At 38.1% G+C, this 25,391-nt stretch overlaps 1 protein-coding gene across 7 annotated transcripts in view; it reads right to left on the bottom strand.

Annotated features, from left to right (window-relative positions):
- Window positions 1-25,391, bottom strand: part of LOC126763382 (talin-2) — a 77,597-nt gene that overhangs the window by 13,117 nt on the left and 39,089 nt on the right. For 3 of the 7 annotated variants that reach the window (XM_050480835.1, XM_050480840.1, XM_050480836.1), the window contains exons 3-11: window positions 7,931-8,219; window positions 7,311-7,709; window positions 7,043-7,234; window positions 6,876-6,954; window positions 6,295-6,798; window positions 6,141-6,229; window positions 5,117-5,205; window positions 4,684-4,800; window positions 17-4,604 (exon numbers count right to left, since the gene is read on the bottom strand). In XM_050480835.1, the coding sequence (XP_050336792.1) occupies window positions 17-4,604; window positions 4,684-4,800; window positions 5,117-5,205; window positions 6,141-6,229; window positions 6,295-6,798; window positions 6,876-6,954; window positions 7,043-7,234; window positions 7,311-7,709; window positions 7,931-8,066 (6,193 nt within the window). In that variant the 5' untranslated portion in view covers window positions 8,067-8,219. Of the gene's footprint in view, window positions 1-16; window positions 4,605-4,683; window positions 4,801-4,887; window positions 4,911-5,116; window positions 5,206-6,140; window positions 6,230-6,294; window positions 6,799-6,875; window positions 6,955-7,042; window positions 7,235-7,310; window positions 7,710-7,930; window positions 8,220-12,883; window positions 13,134-25,391 lie in introns of those variants that run through there. The other 4 variants (XM_050480837.1, XM_050480838.1, XM_050480841.1 and 1 more) reach the window with 4 other exon arrangements.

Below are 25,391 nucleotides of genomic sequence, written 5' to 3'. Positions count from 1 at the left end.
TAAACGCCACACTTACATATAGTTGAGACGGCGTTCTGTGCGGCGTTCGCCAGTTCCTCTTGTGTGCCTGCAGCGCCAGTGACCAGTACTTTTGTGTCCTCCACCAAAGCCTTGGCGGTTTGTAGAATATGTTCGCGATGATCGGCGAATGAGCCATCACCGTCCGAATGCAAGGTGCCGGCGGTGGCAAACATGATGGTCGTGTCGAGATCGCCAATTATGCCGGACACGGTGTGTGCAGCATTAATGCATGCCTGCGTGCCGCGTGAACCGGCCTGTAGCGCAGCTAAAACCTGTGCGACCTTTTCGGAGACGTCACGTGCGTTGCGTGCGATTTCGCCTTGACTCGACACGTCGTTGGGACGTGCGCCAGTTGCGCCCGATTGTATCATAGAGCTCACCGAGCGACCCAAATCCACCACACTCGAACGTATGCGCATAGCTACATCCGGTGTGGATGTGGTCGTGGATGCGCCCACCGAATCCTGTGTCAACTGCGTGTAATGCTGTGTCATTTCTAAGGCAATTTGCGGCAGTAGTTGCGGTTCGATGGTTGCCTTAGCGTTCATGTCATTTGCTAGGCGCGCAATTTCCTTAGCCGATTGCACCATGCGTGTTTGATAGTCAACGAAGGAGTCGGAGTAGGAGGCATTAAGCAACGATTGACGTTTGTCGGTCAAACGTGTAATGGCACGATTCACTTGCTCCATCAGACCCGTGACGACACCCATGTCCGCGTTGATCTTCTCCACAGTTTCCGTTAGCTCTTGTATCGCTTGACGCGTGTAATCGATCGACTCGTCCAAGTGTGTGTGCGCATGTGTGGAACGTGGATTGCCGGCCGAATCTTTAGCGGCTTGCACTAGCGTGACAGCGCTCTCCACCACCGATTTCGTTTGGTTGATCAAACTCATTTGTTGGTTAGTGTGAACGATGTGCGTGCAAGCGCCGATGGCGCCATTCACCATGGGCACAATGTAGCGTGAAATCTCGCCGACAGCGTGTCCCAATTGCTCGGCATTGTTCTTGCCCGCCATGCGTATAGGTTCGAGCTTGTCAATTAACTCAGCGGCGGAATTCAAGGTTTGACCGCTGAAGCCATGTAAATTATTATCGCGGCGTTGACTCAAACCTTGTGCGCTGACAGCCATGGCGCAGCTATCCAATTCTCGAGTGCACGTGTTCAGCGTATGCAACACTTGTTCGCATTGCGCTTGACCCGGCGCTTTATCGCGTATGTTGTCCACCAAACGTTTCACGGATTCGGAGACGGGTGCTGAGGCATTGGAAAGTTGTTGCCATACTGGTGGATCATCAGGTGAGAGCGCCAATGATTTTGCGGCCTTCACCATTTCGATCACGCCGTCGATAACACCGCGTCCGGCATTGATAACTGGTTCTTGCGCCTTGCGACCTTCGGCGGAAATCTTTGCTGGCACCGAAATGAATTCCGGACTGGAAGCGTATTGACGTACCGCTTTCACAGACTCCAATAGCGGTTCTACGAGACGTGCGCGCGTTGGTGTGGATGGCTCGTCTTCAATACTCTTTATCTCCTGTACCAAGTTCGAGGTGGCTGTGGCAACTTGTTTAGCCAACACAATGAACTCATTCTTTGCCACCGGATTGTTGGTGTTCATGCTGGCCTGTCGGCAGATGGAGCACAAATAGCTGGTATGCTTGGCGATTACCGTTAGCGCCGATATCTTTTGTTGTTTCGTGGCTTTGGCGCTGCTCACAATCTCGCAATGCTGACGAATGCCCTGATAGGCCCAGCTCAATTGAGCCTGATCAATGATACCCGGACGCCCGGCGACGCTACTCGGATGCGATACACCAATTAAATAGGCGGCCTGTGCAGATGACTCGATCAAGCTGTGTATGGACTCGCCCACGGTGTTCACCGACTGACCAAAACCAACGTGATTCGATTGTTTTGCATTGTTAATCATCTCGGAAATGGCGTAACCCAAATTGCGTGACTTGCCGGTCGCATTCTCGACGCATTCGAAGTAGCCCTGTTCGTTGATGGGCTCATGTGGATAGTCCAGCATTACGCGCAGACCCTCAATGTTGCGTATGGCATTGTCGCACTCCTTTTGTCCCGGCGCCGATTGTATGCTGGCGTCGACGAGTTTGTTTATGCTTTCGATGACACTGCGTGCTGCTGCATGCAATAGATTCTTGGCATTTGGTTGACCTGGATCGGCGGCAATGGACTTGGCGGCAGATAGTAATGAACAAGATTGCGTGGAGACATTGCGCAAACGGTCGATCATTTCGGAGCGTACGACCTCATCGGGCGTTTGACCGACCATCTCCATTGAAACAGCGAGCAGATCGCGATAGTTGGTGGCAAAGTTTTGGCTAGTATCGGCTAATTGTGCGGGACTGTCGTACGCCTGTACGATTTGGCCACTAGCCGCGCTGAGTCCCTCGGCGACTTGTTTCAACTCCGACTGCAATGTGTTGTAGTTACGTTCCGACGGTGGGAATTCACTCATCGAGAGTATTTCACTTAATTCGCTCACATTACGCAAAGCGTTATCCACTTCACGTTGACCAGGTATGCAATCGACGGTCTTTGAAAGCGCAGCGGTCACATCACGTCCAGCTTTGGTTAACGCATCGGTGTTGCCGACATTTTGCAGCGTGCGTTGGGCTTCTTCGATCAGGCGCGCCGAATGCAATACCACATCGTCGGCGCAGTCTATGACAACCGGGTTCTTTGTTGTGGCCGCGACGCCATGTACGCTCTTTGTGAAATCACCGAGCGCTAAAGCGGTATCACGTCCGGCCACACCTGCGTAACGACGTTGTTCTTGTATAACCGATGAGAGCAACTGTCTGAGCGCCAGACCCACATTTTTGGCAGAGATGCGCAGCTGTTGTGCGGTGTTTTCGACCGTCTCGCCAGGCAATGGACGAATGCTGCCCGATTGCGCCGCCTTACGTGTGTCGTCCAGCACGTTGTGCAGATTGCGCACCGCCTCCAAAGCAGACTCCAATTCTTGACCGCCGCAAGCTTCACGTGCACGTTGCGCGGCCGAATTCAATTCAGACACGGTTTGACCCAGATAAAGCGCGCTCTTCGACAGCTGTGTTGCTGAGGGTATATCGGTGACGGTGGGTTGTAGCGCGCGTGCGGAACGCGATACCTGTATGGCTGGTTCGATAAATTGCTCAGCGGCTTCGATTAGATTTAACTGGGCATTGGGATCGTCTGGACTGGAACGTGTAGTCTTCACCGAGGTCACCAGACGTGGTATTGTGTCGGCCGCGCGTTTGCAGTCTTGTAACAACTGTTCCTTAGTTTGATGGTCATCACTATGCTGCACGGCATTCTGTGCTGCCGAAATGCATTGGGTAGCCGCCGAGGCAGCTTGTTTGGAGCAGTACTCGAGACGATGAATTAGATTACGTTTCATGGCTGGCGTATTTGCAGTGGTGGTGGTGATTTCACGCAACTCTTCGGCCGCGCGACGCAAAGCATTTTGATTTTCGGTATTTTGTGGATTACCAGAGCAGAGGCGCGCAGCTTCGACGAGTTTTGCTGTAGCATCGGCCAACTGCTTGGCAGCTGAAAGCAAACGACGTTGCATATCCTCATCCTTCTGCTGATCCGCCTCACCCTTGATGCTCTGTATCAATTGTGCGGTCGCTTGTCCGAGCGTTTTGGCGTGACGTACCATTTCTTGTGGATCGTTAGAAGCCACCAGTATGTCCGTGCCGATAATAACATTCTCCACCGGACTCATCTCTTGGCTGGTGCGACTAGCATATTCGCGCGAACTCAACTTCACATGATCCAACATATCACTCAAACTCTTCGACACATCACGTGCGGCGGCGAGCAGATCATTCTTCAATTTCGGATCATTGGTAGCATCATTGCACACCTCACACAAGTTGTTAACAGCGCGCGCCACATTACGTGCCGCCGCCTCCAATTGTTCACGACAAGCGGCATTATGCAACGTGGGCGCAACAACCTTAGCGCAAGCCACCAGCTGACTAGTCGCCAAAGCGCATTGACTGGCCGCGCCAATAACGCGATTGCGTGACTCCTCATCCTCGCAGCTGGCCGCGATCGCCTTGGCGCGCAACATCAAAGCGGCTGTGGTATTCGCCACGGCCTTGGCCAAAGTCAGCAGCATATCATGCAAATCACTATTTTCAGGCGCTTCCTCTTCAGCAATGGTGCTGAGCACATGCGTCGTCGCCTCACCCACGCGACTAGCGGCATTGATGAGATTCTGTGAAGGTTCTTTGCTCTCTGGCTCGGCGGCCTTCAACAAATCGCTGAATGCATTGCATAAATTACGCGCGGCATCCAACAAACGATCACCATTGTTACTATCCTCCATGAGCGCGGCGATTAGACGCACCTCCTTCGTTACTTCTGGTATGGTTTGTGTTATTTGTGAAACGGATGCGGAAATGGCCTCCGTATCGACCTCATCGAACTGTGAGGCGGTTATAATTTGTGCGGTAGCCGCATTCATGGTGGCCACATGACTGGTCACAGCCTGTTTCGAAGTGTCCAAAGTGTTTTCACGCCACTCGATCGAACGCAAGTCGGTGCCGAGCTCCTGTATGGGCGCCTAAAAGTAGCCAACGGGATTTTAGTGTGTGTCTTAATTGTGAATGTGTGCGTTTTTTATGCGCTTTACTGTTACATACCTTCGTTCTAAGCTCCTCATCGGCACGCAGCAAGACATCTTGACCCGCCGAGATGTAGCCGAGTAGCGCGCGTTGCGGTTCGGTTAGGTTCACAGTGCTTATGCGTACCTCCTTCGTCTATAAAGAGTGTGATTTATTTGTACAGTGTTTCAGTTAGATAAATTTGTTAGCAAAATTTATATTATTTTTCGCTTGTTAACCTACTTTATGCATATGTTCGCTTTGACCTTTATATGTGTATGCAGCATGAATTGAATGAAATGTATTTTTATTAGTATATTATGGTGCCTAATTTAGGTTATGTTTCTATATACATAGATATATATGTATGTATATAAATAGTTATACACAAAGCTCATGGCAAAATAGAATAAAATGACAAAATAAAATGAAAATAATAATGCATTGTAAAGAAAAAATTTTTTGTACTCACCGTTGGCGGTTGATGGGCGTGGTTAACTTGCCCCACGTAGGCGCCATATTGCACCGATTGCATTTCGCCTTGCGTATACTTGCGCTCGCCTTTTTGTTTTCGTTTATTTTTACAGTAATTTGTGCAATGCGTAGATTTTAAGGCAAATTGTGCGAAAAATATATACAAGAAAAATAAAAATATTTGAGAAAATATAAAAAATTGTTTTGAAATTTAAAAAATAGTCTTTAAAATATTTTAAATATATTATAAATTATTAAAAGGAAAAAAAATTAAAAAAACAACATTCAAATTTAAAAAAAATATATATAAAAAATTAAAAAAAAAAATTATAACAGGTTAACAAAATATATATAATTATTAAAAAAATATTTTATTGTTTTAAGAATTTTAAAATTATTATAAATAAGTAAACGGAAAAAAACTATATTAGAAAAATAAAAGAAAACATTTTAAAATTAAAAAATAAATATATACAAAATTAAAAAAAAATATACATATATATAAAAAATTATACATATGTATATAAATTATTAAAGATTTTTTTTTGTTTTAAGAGTTTAAAAAATAGTTTCTAAATTTTTTAAAAATATTTAAAAAAAAGTATTTAAAAAACATTTAAAATATAAACAAATTAAAAAAAATATAAAAATTAAAATTTTTTATTTATTTAAAATAGTTTTTAAGAATTTTAAAATTACTACATATAAATAAGTAAAAAGAGAAAAACTGTATTACAAAAAAAAAGAAAACATTTTAAAATTAAAAAAAAATATATAAAAAATTAAAAAAAATAAACATAAATTATTTAAAAAAAAATTTATTGTTTAAAAAAATATTTTAAAAAAATTTAAAATATAATGAATTAAAAAAAATATAAAAGTAAAAAAATTTAAAAGAATATAAAAAAAAATATTTTCAAAGCTACATATATACAAAAAATTTTCAAAACAAAAAAATATATATCCAAAAAATCACAGAAAAAGCGTAAAGCGCAAAATTGACACAGAAAATAACAACTCACCATCGGATGCACGCAGTATTTCGGGATGTGCCAGCGACTCAGTATTGATTTTACCAATTTTATTTGTTTCATGTTGCAAGAATGTTGCTCTGCAAATAGAAATAACTACAATTAGACACACTCTATACACTTAACACTTTTCAACAATGCTTACTTTGAGGGCGCAACTGACTCCTCCACCATAGTGGAGCCCTCATCTCCCTCGATACCAAAATGATCTTTGGTTTGTTTCTTCTTCAATATAATATCAATATAACCAGCGATTAGCTGTACAATTTGCTCAGCCTCGGTTGTTTGCACCGAGTAATATTGATTGGCATAATCACCGAAATCCAATGTGAAGGTATTCGGCGAGGCGCCCCAACGACGTACCGTCGTCAATGGCCACGATACTAAAATCTCCTTGGTGCGTTCATCCAAACGCAATACGGAATCTTTGGTCACGCCCAACAAGCGTGGCACCAACTTATTGCGTCCGTTCATCTTCTCCTTCACCAAGAAGAATGTCACACCGTAGGTAGGCAGCTCACGTGCCGTCTTCGTATACAAGACTTTGGCGTCGATTTCCGTCAGAGCGGCGTGTTTCTTGTGCTCCGCAAATATTTTCTTTTCAATGTTCTTCACACGTACGTAGGATTGCGGCAGGAAATCCTTTAAACTGTGTGTGGGCAAATAGAGATGTAAATACTTGTGTGTTTGTGTGTGTGCTACTTATAGTTGAATATGTAGACTTACTCTAAAAATCCGGGCTTATGCTTGGCTTCGTTGTGTGGGCCGAATTGTATGTGCACTTGTATGCCAGCGAATTCACAAGCTTTTTGTATGAAAAGAAACCAGTATTAGAATAACAATAACAACAAAATGTATGCTTTGTATACGCAGCGACGAACAACAACACGTACCTTTATCCTGTGTAACGGGATGTGTGCCATCGAGTATGGCGTCACGCGCCTGCACGTACAACAAATTCAATTGCACCGGATCACGTGAGTCAATATTTTGATCCGAGAAGAAGAAGCGACGACGCAACAAAACCGTTTCCGACTCATCAATGCCTTGTTCGCGCAACGTCTTACCGACATCCACCCAATTGACTGCAAGTAAGTAGAAATTTTATGTAACTTGCACTCATACATATGCATATATTTGCGTGTAATTAATGTCACTTACTTTCATCATCGGTTTTCAGCTTCCGGCGCAAACTTTCCATCTTCGCATCACGATCCTTTTCGGTGAATTTCCGACGCAACGTCAACGTGCCAAACTTATTATCCGGCAGGCTCTCATTCTGCGCCTCGTTATCCTCGCGCACCAGTCCATACTCCTCATGATTGGTGATGCCAATTTTCGTGCAAATGACCACCATTAATTGCGACACCGGTTGCGAGTCATCGACAAGTATGGTCTTCACGGCACCGTCCAACATACGCACACGCAACGTACGTAGCTTACGTCGATATTCCAGCGTGTCCTGATTGTGGAGTATATAATAGCCGAGTGTACGGCCGGCTTCCAGCCAAACGCCCTGTTGATGTTGCTCATCCGATATAAATAGACCATATTCGCTGGCTGTGGGAGGAAAACAATATAGAAAGCAAAGCAAAATGAGTGATGATTAAAGGGAAAATGTGATAGACAAGGAATCAAGCAAAATGCGTGGGTGGCATACAAACACACATACACATGCGAGATTTACACTATGTATATACATTATATATATGTATATATGTATATGCATGTAAGTATACATGTATGTATGTACACCACCATTATGTTTGCCTTTTACTTACGTTGTCCCTGCACAGCTTCGGCAAACTTATCCCGTATAATTTTACAGGCATCAAATACTGTCGTATTGGGATGGAATTGTATGGTCTTTGTGACACGGCCACCCTCTAACTGTATACGTAACGATAGTGTTGACATTTTGGCACTTGTCGTTGTACGTTTTGACGTCGCTTTTTCTTCGCTGCTTGTGGTTGTGTTGCAGATATCGACTAACTATGTTGTTCTTATTGTCGATTTTGTTGATTTTTGCGTTTTTCGATAATAAAATTATAGACTTAGTTTTAAAAGGCACTGTGGAAGAGAAGAGCAAGCGAAATTTGGTTAGCATAAGTATTGGTTTTCTGATTGATTTTGATGTGATGTGCAGGCAGGCGTGTACTGCCATGTGTAGGAGTGTGTAAAAATGTATATTATGTAATAAGATATTTATTCCCAACAGTGAGATACATCAGTCCTATATGAAAAAGGCAGAACTCAACCACACGCAGTTAAAAAATTCGATTTTCAGAAGGGTTTCATAATTCTACTGTGAAAAATATGATATAATTTTGGTATATAAATGGCATACAAATGACAAAGGTAACCTTTACATGTTATATAAACTGAGCAAAATAAACATATATCTAATGGAATGTATAAAAAAATATTATATAACTTTCTTATTAAGATTCTCAATTTATTAATATTACAAAATTAGTATTAATGTTTTTAAATCTACTTATTTTCTAATTTTTTTTTCTATCTTTGAAGATATGATGATGAAAATCGTCAGGCAAGTGTTAGAGGGATGGCAAGAGCTTGATCATGCGCATTCTGATCCCACATTCAAGGAGAGCAATCTAACTGCCGATGAGACAAGGGTTTAAGAGTTTGTCATGCAAACAAGTCAAAATGATCAGAATGGAGAGAAGAAAATGAGGCCAAAACCAAAAAACCACGCCAAAGCCGCTAAAAAATCAAGGTGATGCTCATTATTTTTTTCGATATTCGTGGTTTGGTGCATCATGAATTTGTTCCGGAGTGACAGACGGTTAATAAGGAGATCTATTTGGCCGCATTGAGGCGTTTGCGTCAAAACAGACTTTGAAAACGGCCGGACTTGTGGAAGAAGAATTCATGGATTTTGCACGATAACAATACACCATCGCATCGAGCTATGATTGAGACCGAATTTAAAGCCAAAAATGCAATGAGCCCCAAACTCAAATTGCCGCTCCGTGGAATCCAGCCATCCCAAAAAAATAGATGTTTCGATCACTGGAAAAATCGTTGGCATACGTGTATTACATCTGGTGAGGATTACTTTGAAGGCGACAAAATAAATATTGATGAATAATGAAATATTTTGCGTTTTTTACAATTTCCGGGTACTTTTTTGTCACAATATATACATTATATAGAACCGCTGTCCCAACAAACTCTAATCTTAAATTAAAAATAATTAGGCTTATATTGTATAGGTTTTTAAAAATAAATCGACTTAATTTAATGGGAGCGCTTTGAGAGAGTATTTTCTTTTCAAACCAAAGCTTAGGCAATTTTTCTTGTTAATTATTAATCAATGTTTTTTTATATGTTCTCTGGTAAGTATAAATTGTTCTATCATGCAAACAAAATATCTTTTTGGCTGAAGACGCTATTTTCCGTACTCAAATTTGTTGAACATACACAATTGGAGACTTGAGTACGTTGTATTGATCAAATGGAATTATTATAGAGGAACAGTGCGGGAGGTTTGAGAAGATAGTTCTAAACTATAATTATATTCGATGCAAGGTTTAATTTTATTTTTTTCCATTTACAAATTCTAACGTTTTCGAAATCAGTAGATGTTTGACGTAATGGGTTTAAATAAAAAATCAGAGCAGATTTTAGAACCGTCCTCAATAATGAAATAATAATTTTGGTATTAAATAAAATTTCAAAAATTTTAAAAAATTTGAATGTGGTTCAGCGAAAATAGTGTTTGATTTTTTTTTATTTTTGTTCATATTTCATTCTACGAAGATCTAAAGGAAAGATCCTTATATTCGGATATCCGAAAAAAAATATCGAATTTTTTATTGTTTTTTTTTTTTTATTCTACAACACCTTTAGAATATTGTCCTAAATTTTCAAGTTGATCTGAGTAATAGTTTCGGAGATACAGTCTTGAGAACTTGTGCATCTTTTTTCCCCGAGGGGTCACCGAAAATGAAATGGCCGTGGGTAAAATATTTTTTTTCATAAATTTCAGAATTTCTTTGTTAATACGAATATTAATATGATCTTCGAAAATTCGAATAGTTTCAAAAATAAATATTACGAAGGTCATATTAATTACCGTATTTACAGTTATCCAGATTTTCTCAACATATTATTCGGATGAATAACCGGATATTGGAATATCGAATTCAAATTAAAAAAAAAGAAATTATATAACACATACATACATATATTACTTCAAAATTATCATTGTCAGCCCTTATTATCAATAATCACTCTCAAGACTGTGATGCTCCTCTTAAAGTCGCAACTTCTTGTGTATTTAATTCCTGCTTTGAAATGCTTAAGGAGTGAACATTTGACAATGGAAAAATCACATTAATTTGATGGCACAGAATCCACCCTAAATACCCCGAATACAATCAAAGCAAGAGAGAAGAAGGCAGGCAAGGATTTTCTTTTATAATTTTTTGGTTTGTTTGCAGAGAAGAAACCCTCCACTTTGCTGCGGTCTCCATATCTATTACGCTGTAAACGCATACATATTGATATTTATCTATTGCAGATATGTAAATAAAATACAATCTATTAAATGTGTGATCGAGTTTTATAAAAAAGTTAATTTTAACAAATTTTTGTGCGACTTTGTTTAGTCGAAATTACTTTTTAAAAATTTTCACATTTTTTGTATTTGTGAATGGTGAACTGCCTGTCATTTATGGCTATCTGTATGTATCTTTTGTCAATATTTGCCTTAAAACTTCTTCACAGTACGCATAATTGGCAAAATGCCAGCAACAACAACCCCTCTTACAGCCGCTTCCGCTTACTTTGACTTACGGTAAATGTATGTTTTACCGCAATGCGCTCACGTTTAATATTTGCTCTTAGAGTTATCTGTGCACTGGGCATTAGGCAACCCTCACGACCGCGCTTAGTTGCATTGTGTGTTTATATGTAGGTTTGTGTGTATTTTGTTATACCCTGCACAGTGTTTATTAAGTTTGCAGCAATAGAAGGTTACGTCGGAGTGCTTATAAAGCATATCGTCACCTATGCCAACGTTTCATAAAAAAAATCGTAACTCGCTGCTAGAGAAAATAACCGATTTATAACCATTTTATAACCAAAACTCAAATTGAGTATATGATAACCAATGTATAACCATTTTATAACCAAAACTCATATTTTGTTTCGGTATGAGTGGTTTCTATTATTTCGTTTTTCCTTCGCCTGTAAACTTATGAAAAGTGATGTTACGTTATTGTGCATTTTAGGTGACGATATATACATGCATAACATTGTAATAACGCGCTCAATCCTCCAACTAGTCCTGCAGTTTTTGAGATATCGATCTGAAATTTTGCACTCATCGTTTTCTTCCCAAAAAGCAACTCGTTTGTCAGAATCACCGATATCGGACAACTATATGATATAGCTGCCATACAGACTGTTCGATCAGACTCAAGTCCCTGTATGGAACATTTTTTTATTTGACAAGATATCTTCACGAAATTTCGCATGGAATATTATAGAAGACAATGGCAAAATCTGTGAACAAATTGCTTAGATCCTACCACTAGAGCATATAGCTGCCATACAAACTGAAGGATCAGACTCAAGTCCCTGTATGGAAAACTTTTTTATTTGACAAGTTATTCTGATGAAATTTAGTGTGAACTATTGTGCATATGAACGTTACATTCTCCTAACATATTTTTCAAATCGGATCACTATAGCATATAGCTGCCATACAAATTTACCGATACAATTCAAGTGCTTATATGGAAAACTTTTTGATTTGTGCAGGGTATAATAACGTTTTTTCTTCTTTATATGTATAATGCGTATAGTTGCCGTCTGCCTTTAGTTAAATGCTTGCCTATTTTCTAATTCGATACTTTTTTCCGGTTCAAGCTGGAAAGCTGCTCAATAGCAAGGCAGGAAGTGGAGAGAAAACAAACAAACACTGCAAGCATCACTTTGCCACTGGGGCACACCTTGTCAATATAATTTATGTATGTATTTTTGTAGTGTTGTATGTGTGTATGTATGCTGATTAAGTATGTAATTAAAAGGATATATAACAGTGTGCTGTTAAAAATTAAAGCTGATAACATAGCAGTGTACTATATATATGTAGGTAAGTAAGTATGTAGATAACTATGTGTTGATATGTGTATGTGTGTATATTTATATTATGTATGTATGCGTAAAAGCAAAATGCTGACAAAAGTCACAGTATTTCAAAAAAAGTATTATTGTGTATATATGTAAGTAGTTCCAATAAACTATGTTAGTAATCGCCTGTGATTGCTTTTGTTTGCTGACCCAGCCCAGGCTGTGCTGGCTTATGGATTTTTTTTACCAGCCATAAGACCAAGTGAAATATTGTAGAAAGCACACAAATTACACCAAAACGAGATTGAAAGAATGAAAAGCATAAAACAAAATCGATATTCTTCGGTCATTTGAATTAAAAAGGGATGGCGGAGAAAGGTGATTATTTGCTGCTAGCCATTGACTGTATGTATGTATATACATATGTATGTTTGTACATTTGTATGTCTATTATATACACAGAAAACACACTTTTATGCCGAGAAAAAAGCTGAATTTTCACACCAACTTCTCAACCAGCTGCAGCGTTTCACCGAATTCTACACTTCCGCCATATGAAATTGCACGAATTCTTCGAGAAAATTAACTGCAAATCAAATAAAACCATTATTTTCAATATTTTCATTTACTTTTTGCAGTTTTCGTAAGCATTTTGAGGTTATCAACGCCAAGATACGCCGTGGAAAGACACGCAGTTACTTTTGTTTGAGGCTTTTGCCACACACGGTAGGCGCTGCCACTCCCACTTTCGCCAATATGTCCACAACTGTGTGCTCAATAGCACATCAAATTAAACACTTATTAAATTTCAGCAAAAAAAAACTCAAGATTTTTTCTATTTTTCCACAACAGCGCGCCGTTGACGCACGACCTCTTGCCACCAATTCCACACAACAACTGAAAATCACGCGCAGCGCAAAAAGCTAAAATCTGTGTGTGCTCCTTCATCTCCTGGCAGACAACTCACACAAATACGCACACATACACGCATATAAGATTACAGACAGAAATGCGGCTTGATTCGATTCTCTGCGGTTCACAACATTTCTGGGGGATGGATGCTGATGCTGTGCGCTCGATTGTCACTGCAAACTGGCACAATAAACGCGTACAAAAGTGGCACATGGCTAGAGGGTGGCACTTAGGCAATGAACTTCCCCACACGCTGAGTTTTAATGCTTATGCGCGTTTTCCCACTGCCATAGCGGCATATACATACACACACACACATATGTATGTATGTATATGCTGGTAATGCATACAGCTTTTCATTTTACGGCACGGAAACGGTATGGCAATGGCACAAACTACCCTTGTAGAGTTTGTAGAGATTTTAACAGCGCCAAGTAGAATTGGAAAATTACAGTTACAGCTGTTTGTGTGCTGTTAGGGTTAGCAGCAGCCACTTATGGCAAGCTAGTAATGGGCATGCGGCAATGTATGCGTTGGATTCAGCCGTTCCGCATGGCAGGCGCATGTGCAAAGCTTGTGCGCAAAGCAACGAAATGCAAGCTTATTTTAAGCTACTGAGGAGAATTATGTTAAAAGCAGACACTTCGAAAAAAAATTAAAATAATTTACTTTTAAATTACTTAAGTGAATGAGAGAGAAGTAAAGAATAATATCAAAGAGCTACCTAAAGCGCACCCTAACGCCTGAGTGCGTATTCTCAGTAAATGGGGAGGAGAGAACAGGGACAGTTGCTAACGAGCCCGAAGGTCTCAGTAAGGCCTGGTGCTCCGCACCATTTTTATTGTTTGCATTTTGTCAAACAATTCACTACTATGGCTTAGCATATTCTCTATAATATTTTTTTCTAATTTGTTACATCAAACTAACGAATAACATGTGAGAAAGCGTTAACTGAATATTAAATAGAACATTATCAAATAAGTGCTGTTATGTAGAACTGCGAATTATTGAAAAGTTTGTAATTTAATTTTATTGACAGACGGTATCAATGTGGTTAAGGTACTGTCAGTGGTTCCCAAACTTTTATTTTATTTTCGTGAAATTTTGTCAGTAACGTCGGATTAGCAATTTGACTCTGAAGGAGTAGTAACAATGAGGTTTATGCACTTACAGTGGCTCCCAAACTTTTATTTTATTTTTGTCAAATCTTGTTAGTAACTTCGGATAAGCAATTTGACTCTGAAGAAACTCAGTTGAAATTGCGAAATTGTACAACACTTTCAAATATATTATACAGTTATATAGAATTGAAAAGTTAGCAAGTATATGAAGGCTTTGAAAAAATCGAAAAATTCAATACCAAATTTTCAATACGCGTGATATTATTAAGTATGTAGAAAATTGTAAACCCTTTTTGGTACCTGCAGGGGTTGCAAACTTTTTTATAAATTTTTATTCTCGTCAGGCAAATATTTTGATTCAGATATAGTTACATTCAAATTTTATCACTTGCAGGGGTTGCCAAACTTTTTTTTATTAATTTTTTTTTTTTTTTCAGAATGACAATTTTATGTCTGGATTATATAAAGTTATTATAGAGTATAACACCTCTCTACTTTTATACCTGAAAAAAAATATAAATGTATATTTGTTGAACTTTTGTGATGGACTGTTGAATTTAGTGCAGAATTCGTACTGAATTTGTTTAAATTTAGAACTTCATTAAATAAAAAAATTAGATTCCGCTTACTATGTATGGTGAATGTCGAACTTGAAACATTTTTTAAGTTAAGGTCGAACCCCTATTTTATTTAAGTGGTTATATACAATGGGAATTTTCAAAAATCGATTTTTTTACTATTTAGGAGCACACACAGAAACTTTCATATCGTTCCGGTGAATATTTTCGAAGTTACAGGCAAATTTGAAAAAATGTTTCAGAATGCTTGGTAGTGCATTCCAAACTTTAAACGCGTTTTTCTCCAAATGGAGTTTTCGAAGTTAAACGATTATTCGCTCATTTTAACACGTGCTTCTTAAGGGGTCCCGGTGGTCTAGAATTTTCAAAAAAATCGATTTTTTTTGTTTGATAGTTCGAATGTATAATCCTTTAAGAATATATTTTAAAATTTTTGGAAGGATATTCATATTATTTTAGCTCAATGAATGGATGCTTTGTACGTCATTTATCTCAAAACTACTTTTTTCAACGTGCCGTTGATGAAAAAAAAACTATCCATCCGAATCACTTGAAATTTTAATATGGTGTTTATAAGATCAATATCTATCGCTGGAACTACGATCAAATTTTAATTTTAAGAACTTCGATTTTTTTTCGATCTAAAACTGGTCAAAAAATAGCTGTTTTCAGAATCCGAACTTCAAAAGCGCGAAATTTTTTTTAATTTTTTTTTTTTGGTTGTATTCCCAGCGATAGCTGCACTCCTACCGATTAATAATTTGTTTGGTTTTTATGTTTCAGATGTTCTGAAGAGTTAAAATCAACAACGGCACCGGGAGTCATTTTTTAAGATAGCTTTTTTTGGACGCCATTTTTAATATTGTTAAATTTTTTTTTAAATTAACAAAAAAATATTTTTGTACTCTTCATAAGTGTGTAAATAAACTGTAAAAATTTTAAATCGATTGCTCTTTTTTTAAACCTTAAAAAAATCCTGAAAACACCCTTAATTTGAGGGTTCTAGACCACCGGGACCCCTTAAATAAATTTTTAATAATTAATCGAAGGTTTTTTTTACCGATAAATATTTTTTTATAAACAATTTACGGACGAAATTTCTGTAAAAATCGATATTTTTTATGAGAAACCGTTATTTTCTCGGAAAATATTTTTTTGCTTTTTCCCTCGATGTGCTTTATTAGATTTAACATTTCAGAGGATTCCATTCAGGGATATAGTAGTCACCGCAAAACGTCTTTGAGATGAGCTCCCGGAGATCAGCTGTAGTTTCTTTCCAAATAATAAATTTATAGGTTTTCTCAGAAAAAAATTTGGAAAATTCGTTTTTTTTTTAACTGGTCGGATTCAAATTATTTACAACACAATTTAAGACCTTTATGCCTGTATCGTTGTTTAAAAGAATTCAAATATTAATTAAGTAATTCAGAGTATAATTTAGCACATAAAAAAATTTAGTAATTAAAAATGACATGTGACCGAACTATTAGTGATAAAATCGCAATAAAAATTACAACTATACACTTGACTGCAAACTTTATTTAATACATACCGACAATAATGTCTCTGTGCAGCCAAATATCAATTTCCACAAACAAAAGCCTCAGGACACTAATGAAATTTACTACTTGATTACACATCGAAAAGCATAATAATTAATAGAATACACTGTTTGCTATTACGAATATGCTTGTGTAAATGTTAGTGCGATTGTAAGCGATATCCGTCATAACTCTAGCGGATCTAATTTCAAATGGATGAATGATTTGTTTGCACGGAAGGATAGCTTGGCAAGGGAGAACTCGAAAGAATTCGAAAGTCAACTTCCGTTGTTTGTCGGCGTGACAGCTAAACATACAAACACACAATTCGCCTACGCATGCATTTCGTACGGTTTTGGGGTGGCAAATTGTGGCTAATAATTATCTCAGCGCAACTTTGCACTTTAATGACTGCCAGTCAGCCAGGCAGCTAGCGAGCGCTATGGAATTTTGTCGCCTCCGCACGCTCGTAATTTGCGCAGCAGGTGTGCGCCTATCAAGTGCCCAGCAAGCGCTCTAATGAGTACATAAAACCGAATTGTACCGATATGTAAGCAGTATGATGTAGGTATGTGTGTCTGTCGATAGTGCCGAAAGCGTTGAGGCGCGCGGAATGTAATTCATTCACCATTTTTCTATAGGAAATCATCGTAAATTCACACTGCGTCGCTAATGGATAAGCTAACAACAAGTGTAAACATACAGTTAATTCAATACCGTAATTCTATTACTAAATATAGAGTTTTGGCACTAAATAGTTGTGTATCGATGTTTGCGAAATGTCTGTATTGGAAGTAAGTTCTAATTAAGGACCGCATTTATTATGTTATTAAATTTTTATTCATTGTTTTGTTAGCGCTTTATTGAAAGTAATACATTTTTCATGTACATTTTTAACAGCCACAAAAGAAAGAATTTTTACCAATTGGTTAAGGTGTTGATAATGCTGATCTGACGGTTTTCAAATGGTAATGGTAAGTATTGATAAAAATAATAATAATTTACGCATAATTACAAAAAAAAAAATCCGAGTTCCCTATTGCGCTTGCTATTCTTTGAAGTGTGATTTAAGCTAATGGGAAGTTTAAGTGGTGATTAGTAGCCAGTATTGATGATAGATTATCTTATCTATCTACTTGTATTTATAAGAAAACAATAAGTGCACTAGCGGTTTTGAAAAGCGCACCAGTGGCAACACCGTCATTCAAGTTAGGAATGTGGGAATTTACCGCAGTTTGTATGGAAGCTATATGCTATAGTAATCCGATCTGAACTATTTTTTGGGAGATTATATTGTTTCTATGAACAATAACTCTTAGCAAATTTCATGAAGATATATCGTCAAATGAGGAAGGTTTCCATACAAGCCCTTGATTCCGATCATTCAGTTTGTATGGCAGCTATATGCTATAGTCAGCCGATCTGAACAATTTCTTCGGAGATAACATTGTGGCCTTAGAAAATAATCTATACCAAATTTCATGAATATATCTTGTCAAATGTGAAAGTTTTCCATACAAGAACTTGATTCCGATGGTTCAGTTTGTATGGCAGCTATATGTTATAGTGCTCCGATATCGGCAGTTCCGACAAATGAGCAGCTTCTTGAAGAGCAAATGACGTTTGCAAAATTTCAAAACGATATTTTAAAAACTGAGGGACTAGTTCGTATATATACAGACAGACCGACGGACATGGCTAAATCGACTCAGCTCGATATACGATCATTTATATATATTTTTTATAGGGTCTCCGACGCTTCCTTCTGGGTGTTACAAACTTCGTGGCAAACTTAATACACCCTGTTCAGGGTATAATGATAAGTGTTTAGGATCGATTCAAAAGTGCCGTTTCTATACAGTCAGGGCTGGACACACATAATGGAGTGAAAATAAGTGTGGAAACAGTACGAAGAATTTTGCCATAAGGCGGTTTGTTCGGAAGACGTCCTGCAAAAAAGCTAATGCTGACCCAAAAACTGAAAAAATCGCGTTTAGAATGGGCAAACAAATACAAGAACTGGACACTTGAGCAATGGCGAAACGTTTTGTGGTCAGACGAGAGCAACTTCAAACTGCAGTGCGCCGCTTTGCTAGAGCATGATAGATAAAGAAAAATGTATTCTCAAAGCCGGTAAGTTCTCTCAAAGTCAGATATTCTGGAGTGTTTTTCCTATTATATCTTTGCAATTTTTAGTTCCGGCTCTCGAATACCATCTTTTTTATACTTCTGTGGAAATTTTTCAAGAAGCCTCTGCAACATGGTACCGAACTAAATCCATAAGTTTATTTTGTATTAATTGTGTCAATCTTCCTAACAGTAAAATTGTAACATTAATAAGAATTTAATTTTTTTTTGGACGAAGGCCTAAGCAGCCAGTTTCCCTTTGTTTTCCTAGTATGTCTGTAAATTTATTTACAGCTCATATTAAAATAAATAAATAAATAATTTTTTTCACAGCTCGAAAAAGTATTTGATGATATAGGAATTTCACGGAAATGTCTACCAAAAATCCACTTTTCAGTTTTTTACCTTTGGTCCAAGTTCTAAGTTAAGGTTTTAACTAAAACACATATTTTTCACTTTAAATTATTCTGTTAAGAGCTAGCCTGCCATCTCGAATGCATCTTTTTTCCGAGGTGTCACCGGAAGTGGCATCGCAATGGCCGAGTTTAAAATATTTTTTTTTTCAAAAATTTCTAAAATTCTTAGTTAATAGTGTATGTTTGTAACAATTAAAAATTCTAATAAAATATGTCAGTTTTTATATGAGAAAAAAATTGTTGAAAAAGGGTTGTTTTTTTATGGGAGGAAATCCACGTAACCACTTAAAATATGTATAAATATATTCTTAAAATTTTAAAAACATTGATGCAGTAGCTGTTTTTTTTAATTAAAAGCATCGCCATTTTAAGGTTGTCACACTAAGTGTCTTTTAAGAATTGTAAGAGTACTCCGAACTAAAGAAAGCAAATTCCTTAGAACAATTTTTTTTCAAATAAAATGTTCTTCAAAACCAAAGCAAACAAATTCCCAGGAACTATTTTTTTCAAATAAAAATGTTCTCCAAAAATTAGCAAACCCGAAACAGTTATTTTTTTTTTTGATAACTGTTTTGTGAATAATTTTTTTTGTTTTAATAAATTTTTTTTGTTTTAATAATTTTTTTTGTTTTAATAATTTTTTTTTGTTTTAATAATTTTTTTTTGTTTTAATATTTTTTTTGTTTTTGTTAATAAATATTTTTGGCAACGCTACTTACTTTTTGGACAGTTGAAACTCATTGCTGAGCTTTCGTTGTTACTTTTAAAAACGTGAAGGCACATCGGGCAAAACGCAAGGCAATTGTGTGAAGATTTTATAAATCGTTTACAGCAGCTCGATCGTGCGATTCGTGGTGAACGTATGGCCCACGGCATTGGCTGCGCTGGGCCGTTCAACGCGACCGAATCGCCGACAACTGTTTGAGGCACGTTGTGATGTGACACCAACAACGTTACGTTGCACGTACGGACGTACGTCGTAACGTTGATTTTTCGTATAACAAATTTATTATTTTCGAAATTAAACGAACCGACAAAACTAAAATCTCCGAACGCAATAACGACAACAAACGATGCTTAACAATTACAGTTTTTTAAAATTACAACAGCAATAGCTTTTAAAACGTATACATTTGCGGTAAAAAGTAGTTTAATGTTAACAACAATAAGCGATGGGATTAAAAACGCGACGAATATGACGAGAAAAAACGACGTATAAAACTTGGACAATAAAACACGTTACACGTAACGGCACAATCTCGACAAGCGATTGTGTGTGTGTGTGTGTAGGTTTTAAGGCTATGGCGGCGATTAAGGCACACGAAAAAAATTATTTTCGAATTTTAACCGTTATTTTTTAAAATATTCAAAAATCGTATATTTACCGTTTTTAAATTATTATATTAATTTTTTTTTAATTTTATATAATTTTTTTTTTTAATTTTATATAATTTTTTTTTTAATTTTATATAATTTTTTTTTTAATTTTATATTAATTTTTTTTTTTTTATATTAATTTTTTTGTTAAAACCGAAACATTTGCGTCTATCTCTAAGGCACTGGATGTTTTAAGGCGATTCGGTGTTTCTCGGCGTCTACATTCTTCCCAAAATGTAGCACGCAAGGCACTTCTTTTGAATTTTATTTAATAAAATTGTTTTAAAAGCAAAAACCGTCAACTTTAAAAGGCGTAATACTAATAAATAACAACAACAATAAACAAATTGTATCAAACGCGTGTTCGTTTCGCTTCGTTTGTAAACGCTGAGCACAACCGTTAGAGTAAAACTTGCAGTACTGTTATCTAATTTCGATTTCGGATTAATTTTTTTTATCGCTGATTCCTTGCGCAGCGCTACATTTTCGACAAGTGTAACGCGGCAGGTCGCAAGCACGACTGAGTTGAAGCGAACGGCCAGCACTTTCTCACAGCTGAGCTGTTGCTAACACGGCCGCGTTTGAAGCTGCTGCTGCGGGCTACTGGCTACTGGCTGCTGGCTGGCTAAGCTGGCTACTGCACGCCGCTGATGTCCTTTCCGATCTGTGGTTAGGCCTAGAATGATGTGTTCCGTCAGCGACACATCGTGAACCACTGCTGCTAAACTCAGCCATTCCACAAGTCGTAAGCGTTCGAAGCGTACGCTCGCTACGCGCAGCTACCCGGTGGCGGTGGTGGTGGTGGTGTCGCCGCATAGGACACTAGTGATGGTGATGAAGCTGTTGGCAATTGCGTCGGCGACAATGCTTGATGTGTTGGCCAAGCACAGCACATACAGTTAATGCCAGTGTCAGCGACAGTGTTGGGCGCATGCGCCATCGGAAGCTGCGCAACGTTGCGCTTACAAAAAAAAGTTCAAAGAAAATGCAAAAACAAAAACAAAAAAGCGTATGCGAAAAAGTGCCGGCCGCGTGCGGTGACAAGTGGCAAGTAGCGCACCACGTCAGCGCTCGCAACAACAAAGCTGGCAAGTCAAACGGCTAACGAGTCACACACGTAGACCTACACAGCAGAGAGGGGTGTGCAAAGTGTGGTATGATGCTGCGCTGTCGCAGCGCCGATATAAAGTCGTAAATATACATATATATGTATGTATTCAGCTGGCTGGCTGGCCATGGGGTTGGAGGTTGGCTTTGTGGTGGACCGAAATTGGTGGGTGTACAACTACAACACATACATATATGCATATGAAGCGCTAAAATCACACCACCCATGGGGTTGGATTATATAGAAACGCGACAGGCGACAACCACTATGAAAATTCGCACTGGCCTTATATAGTTTGGGGAAGGCAACAGCAACAGCAATATGTAGGACTGCGAGAAAAAATGCGCTGAAGTTGGCATATATGTACATATGTATAAGTAAGTAATATACATAAGTACATATGACTTTTTGTTCACATATATTTACTTCAATATTCATATACGTACATATGTATATACTTATATAAGCGATATTTTTGTATATATGTACGCATTTACTTAAGAGGTTATACCCACTTGCGAATTTAAAAAAATCGATTTTTTTATTATTCTATATAAATAAAATATTCCCCGAAAAATTGAAGTTGATCCGGATAATTTCGAATATATAAGCGTATTTTTACGAATTTTTCAATTTAGTGTAATCGGCTACCAGAAACTTTAACGAGTTTTTTTCGAACCGATATTTTCAAAGTTGGTGAGCAAAATTTCTCCGAGCCGGTTGGACTTATCGACTTGAAAATTTTACAAGACCTCCTTATACCATGTTCAGACCGAAAATTTAAAAGATTAGATTACATTTAAGCATTTCATAACCCAACAGTGTTCTTACTGCCGTTGAAAAGATTAAAAACAGCTGTTTTTGCCATTCAAGAATTTACATCGCTCAATATTTATCAAAAGAAAACATTGTCATATAGTATTTTGTAATAAAAGCCGTATTCTTTTAAATATTTTCCATATAATGGAAATAATGGACGCATTTTTTCATTTGGGAAGTCGATTTTCAGCAAAAATTAGATTTATTGCTCTAATAAAAATTTGTTTGTTTACATTTTTTCCTTTTTATAGTGTCTAAATCAGCTGTGATAATGGAATAGATTTCCATAGCTGACAAGTATATGGCGCAAAATCAGAGTCGCACAGAGGATTTAGCGTGGATCAGTTTCAAATCACTCCGATGAAGTGATTTTGAACTGTCATTTTTGTATGGCGAAATCTTGATAAATTTATAAGATTAGTGGGATAAACCACTCAACAGCCGAAATCGTGTGATTAAGTGTCGGTCTGAACATAGTATTAGATATACAGACATATATGTCAAGCAATGATTAAAGCGGGCAGGGATACACAGAAATACCACACTGCTTCGATTGTATTCCTTACAATCTAGATCACTGCATCGCAGAACCTTCTCCTGGCGGTTACTTCTCGGTTGACACTACTACGAGAAATTTTTTAGGGGTCGAAGTCATTAAAAAAAAGAGGTTCAGTGAGTTTTTCACAGATGGGTCGAAGAATGAGAGTAGGTGGTAAGGTCTTCTGCTGAGAGCTCTCCACCGCTTCTAGTTTCAGATAACAACACCGCTGTAACGTCTTTCAAGCGGAGGCGGCTGCCATCAATATAGCAGTGGATGTACACCTCCGAAGTGCAGCTTCCATTAGAGAGATGTGCATTCACTACGATGACCGAAGCTATCGCTGATGACCTCATTAGCGATAGCTTCAAACTTCTTCCATACTATACGACTATATGAAGGGTGGTCATATCAGAATCACCGGAAACTGCAAAGCTGATGAGCTTACTAGGGAGTGCATCCTTTTCCCAATTGCCTCCGAAGCAACTTTGCATCTCCAATGAGCTCATCAAGCGCTGGCCAACAAACAGAACTTGTGGACCTTTGGACCTCCAGTGAGCTCAGCAAGTTTTGGTAACAACCAGAACTGGTGCGACTGCGAGATACTTCTTGTACAGAGTGAACCATAAGATATCCTCCGAACTACTGTCTCTTAGCAAAGTCAACCTCGCCGCTAAACATTCTGTCGGACGCTCTTTGCCAAAGCTGTATGATGGAAGGCGAAGGGGGATCATCTTGTATCTACCTCCTCCATTGTCTGGCTTTTGTCAGACAGATTGAAATATCTCGGTACCCACACTTTTGGCGAACCTAGCGAAGTTGCTGGTATTGATATGAAACGCTTTAATAAATTTGTGGTAAACTCAAAACGATCTTCGATCGATGAGAATCTAGTAATCCACTTTTAGAAGTTTTCGGGTAATATAAAGGACGTATATCAATTGAGATTTATCGATTTTAGATCAACCTCACTACCTAACCTAAGCTAAGCCAGTCTGTAGTTCAATTTTTTCACAAAAAAACTCTTTTTTTAGAAGCCGCTATTTTGGCAAAAACCAAAATTTTGACTAGTCCTTAGATCATAACTTATATTTATCTAATGTAATAATACATTTTTTATGATTTTGGACTTGAGACAATTTTAAGCAGAACAAGTAAGGAAGAATTAAGATCGGGTATAACCGAAGATTTCACGCTCTTGCAACTTGCAAGAATTAAAACCAGGTAAGTACCTTCAGGTAAAAAAGGCCTGCTAGTTACAAGGGGTTTAGAGTGAGTTTGCACCCGATTTTATTCACAACAAGAAAAAACGTTAACTTCGGTTGCACCGAAGCTAAATACCCTTCACAGGTGCATTTCTGTTAGTAACTATGTGTTCAGTTTGTATGGAAGCTATATGCTATAGTTAACCGATCTGAACAATTTCTTCGGAGATAACATTGTTGCCTTAGAAAATAATCTATATCAAATTTCATGAATATATCTTGTCAAATGTGAAAGTTTTCCATACAAGCATTTGATTCCGATCGTTCAGTTTGTATGGCAGCTATATGTTATAGTGGTCCGATATCGGCTGTTCCGACAAATGAGCAGCTTCTTGAAGAGAAAATGACGTTTGCAAAATTTCAAAACGATATCTTAAAAATTGAGGGACTAGTTCGTATATATACAGACAGACAGACGGACATGGCTAAATCGTGACAAACTTAATACTCAGCCCGATGCTCTCTCCCAACTCACATATTGGTCGATAGGTCGATATAAGCGGTATAAAGTCACCCGAAAGTTCGACAATCTTTAGGTATATGGGGGCTACAGGAGGTATTGACCCCATTACACCCAATTGTAGCACATAGACATACTATTACCAGGAAAGGATTCTCTCTGTAATTCAATTATAAATCTGGTAAAAAGTCACCTAAAGGCTTTAGGGTTCGCATTTTCGATACCTAGATTTTTGGTCATAGGGTGGCATGCGTTATACTTGTATTAATTGATTCTTGATTTGTACACTCGAAAGGAAAGAGTCTGAAGGAATTTAAAAATGTGTTATATGGGAAGTAGGCGTGCCTGTAGTCCGATTTCTCCCATTTTCACACTGCATTATAGGGATGCTAGTTGAATGTCATGTTGGTTGAAATCGGTCAGGCGGGTGTCGAGATATGTGTTTTCACATAAAAGTGGTCGGTGCCACGCCCATCGTCCGATTTTGACCACGGCTGCATTAGCGCTCAGTCATATCATCTCGAGGGGTAAAATTTTATGTTTCTGGCGTATTTAGTTATTGATTTATCGCGCTTTAAGTAGTTTTTATACTCTCGCAACAAAGTTGCTATGGAGAGTATTATAGTTTTGTTCACATAACGGTTGTTTGTAAGTCCTAAAACTAAGAGAGTCCAAAGTGATCAGGGTGACGAGTAGAGTTGAAATCCGGATGTCTGTCTCCGTCCGTCCGTCCGTCCGTGCAAGCTGTAACTTGAGTAAAAATTGAGATATCATGATGAAACTTGGTACACGTATTTCTTGGCTCCATAAGAAGGAAGTTCGAAGCTGGGCAAAATCGGCCCACTGCCACGCCCACAAAATGGCGGAAACCGAAA

Source organism: Bactrocera neohumeralis, chromosome 6 (assembly GCF_024586455.1).
Source record: "Bactrocera neohumeralis isolate Rockhampton chromosome 6, APGP_CSIRO_Bneo_wtdbg2-racon-allhic-juicebox.fasta_v2, whole genome shotgun sequence".
NCBI classification, from domain to species: domain Eukaryota; kingdom Metazoa; phylum Arthropoda; class Insecta; order Diptera; family Tephritidae; genus Bactrocera; species Bactrocera neohumeralis.
The sequence above is the reverse complement of the archived record's forward strand: the minus strand, read 5'-3'. Positions and strand labels throughout refer to the sequence as shown.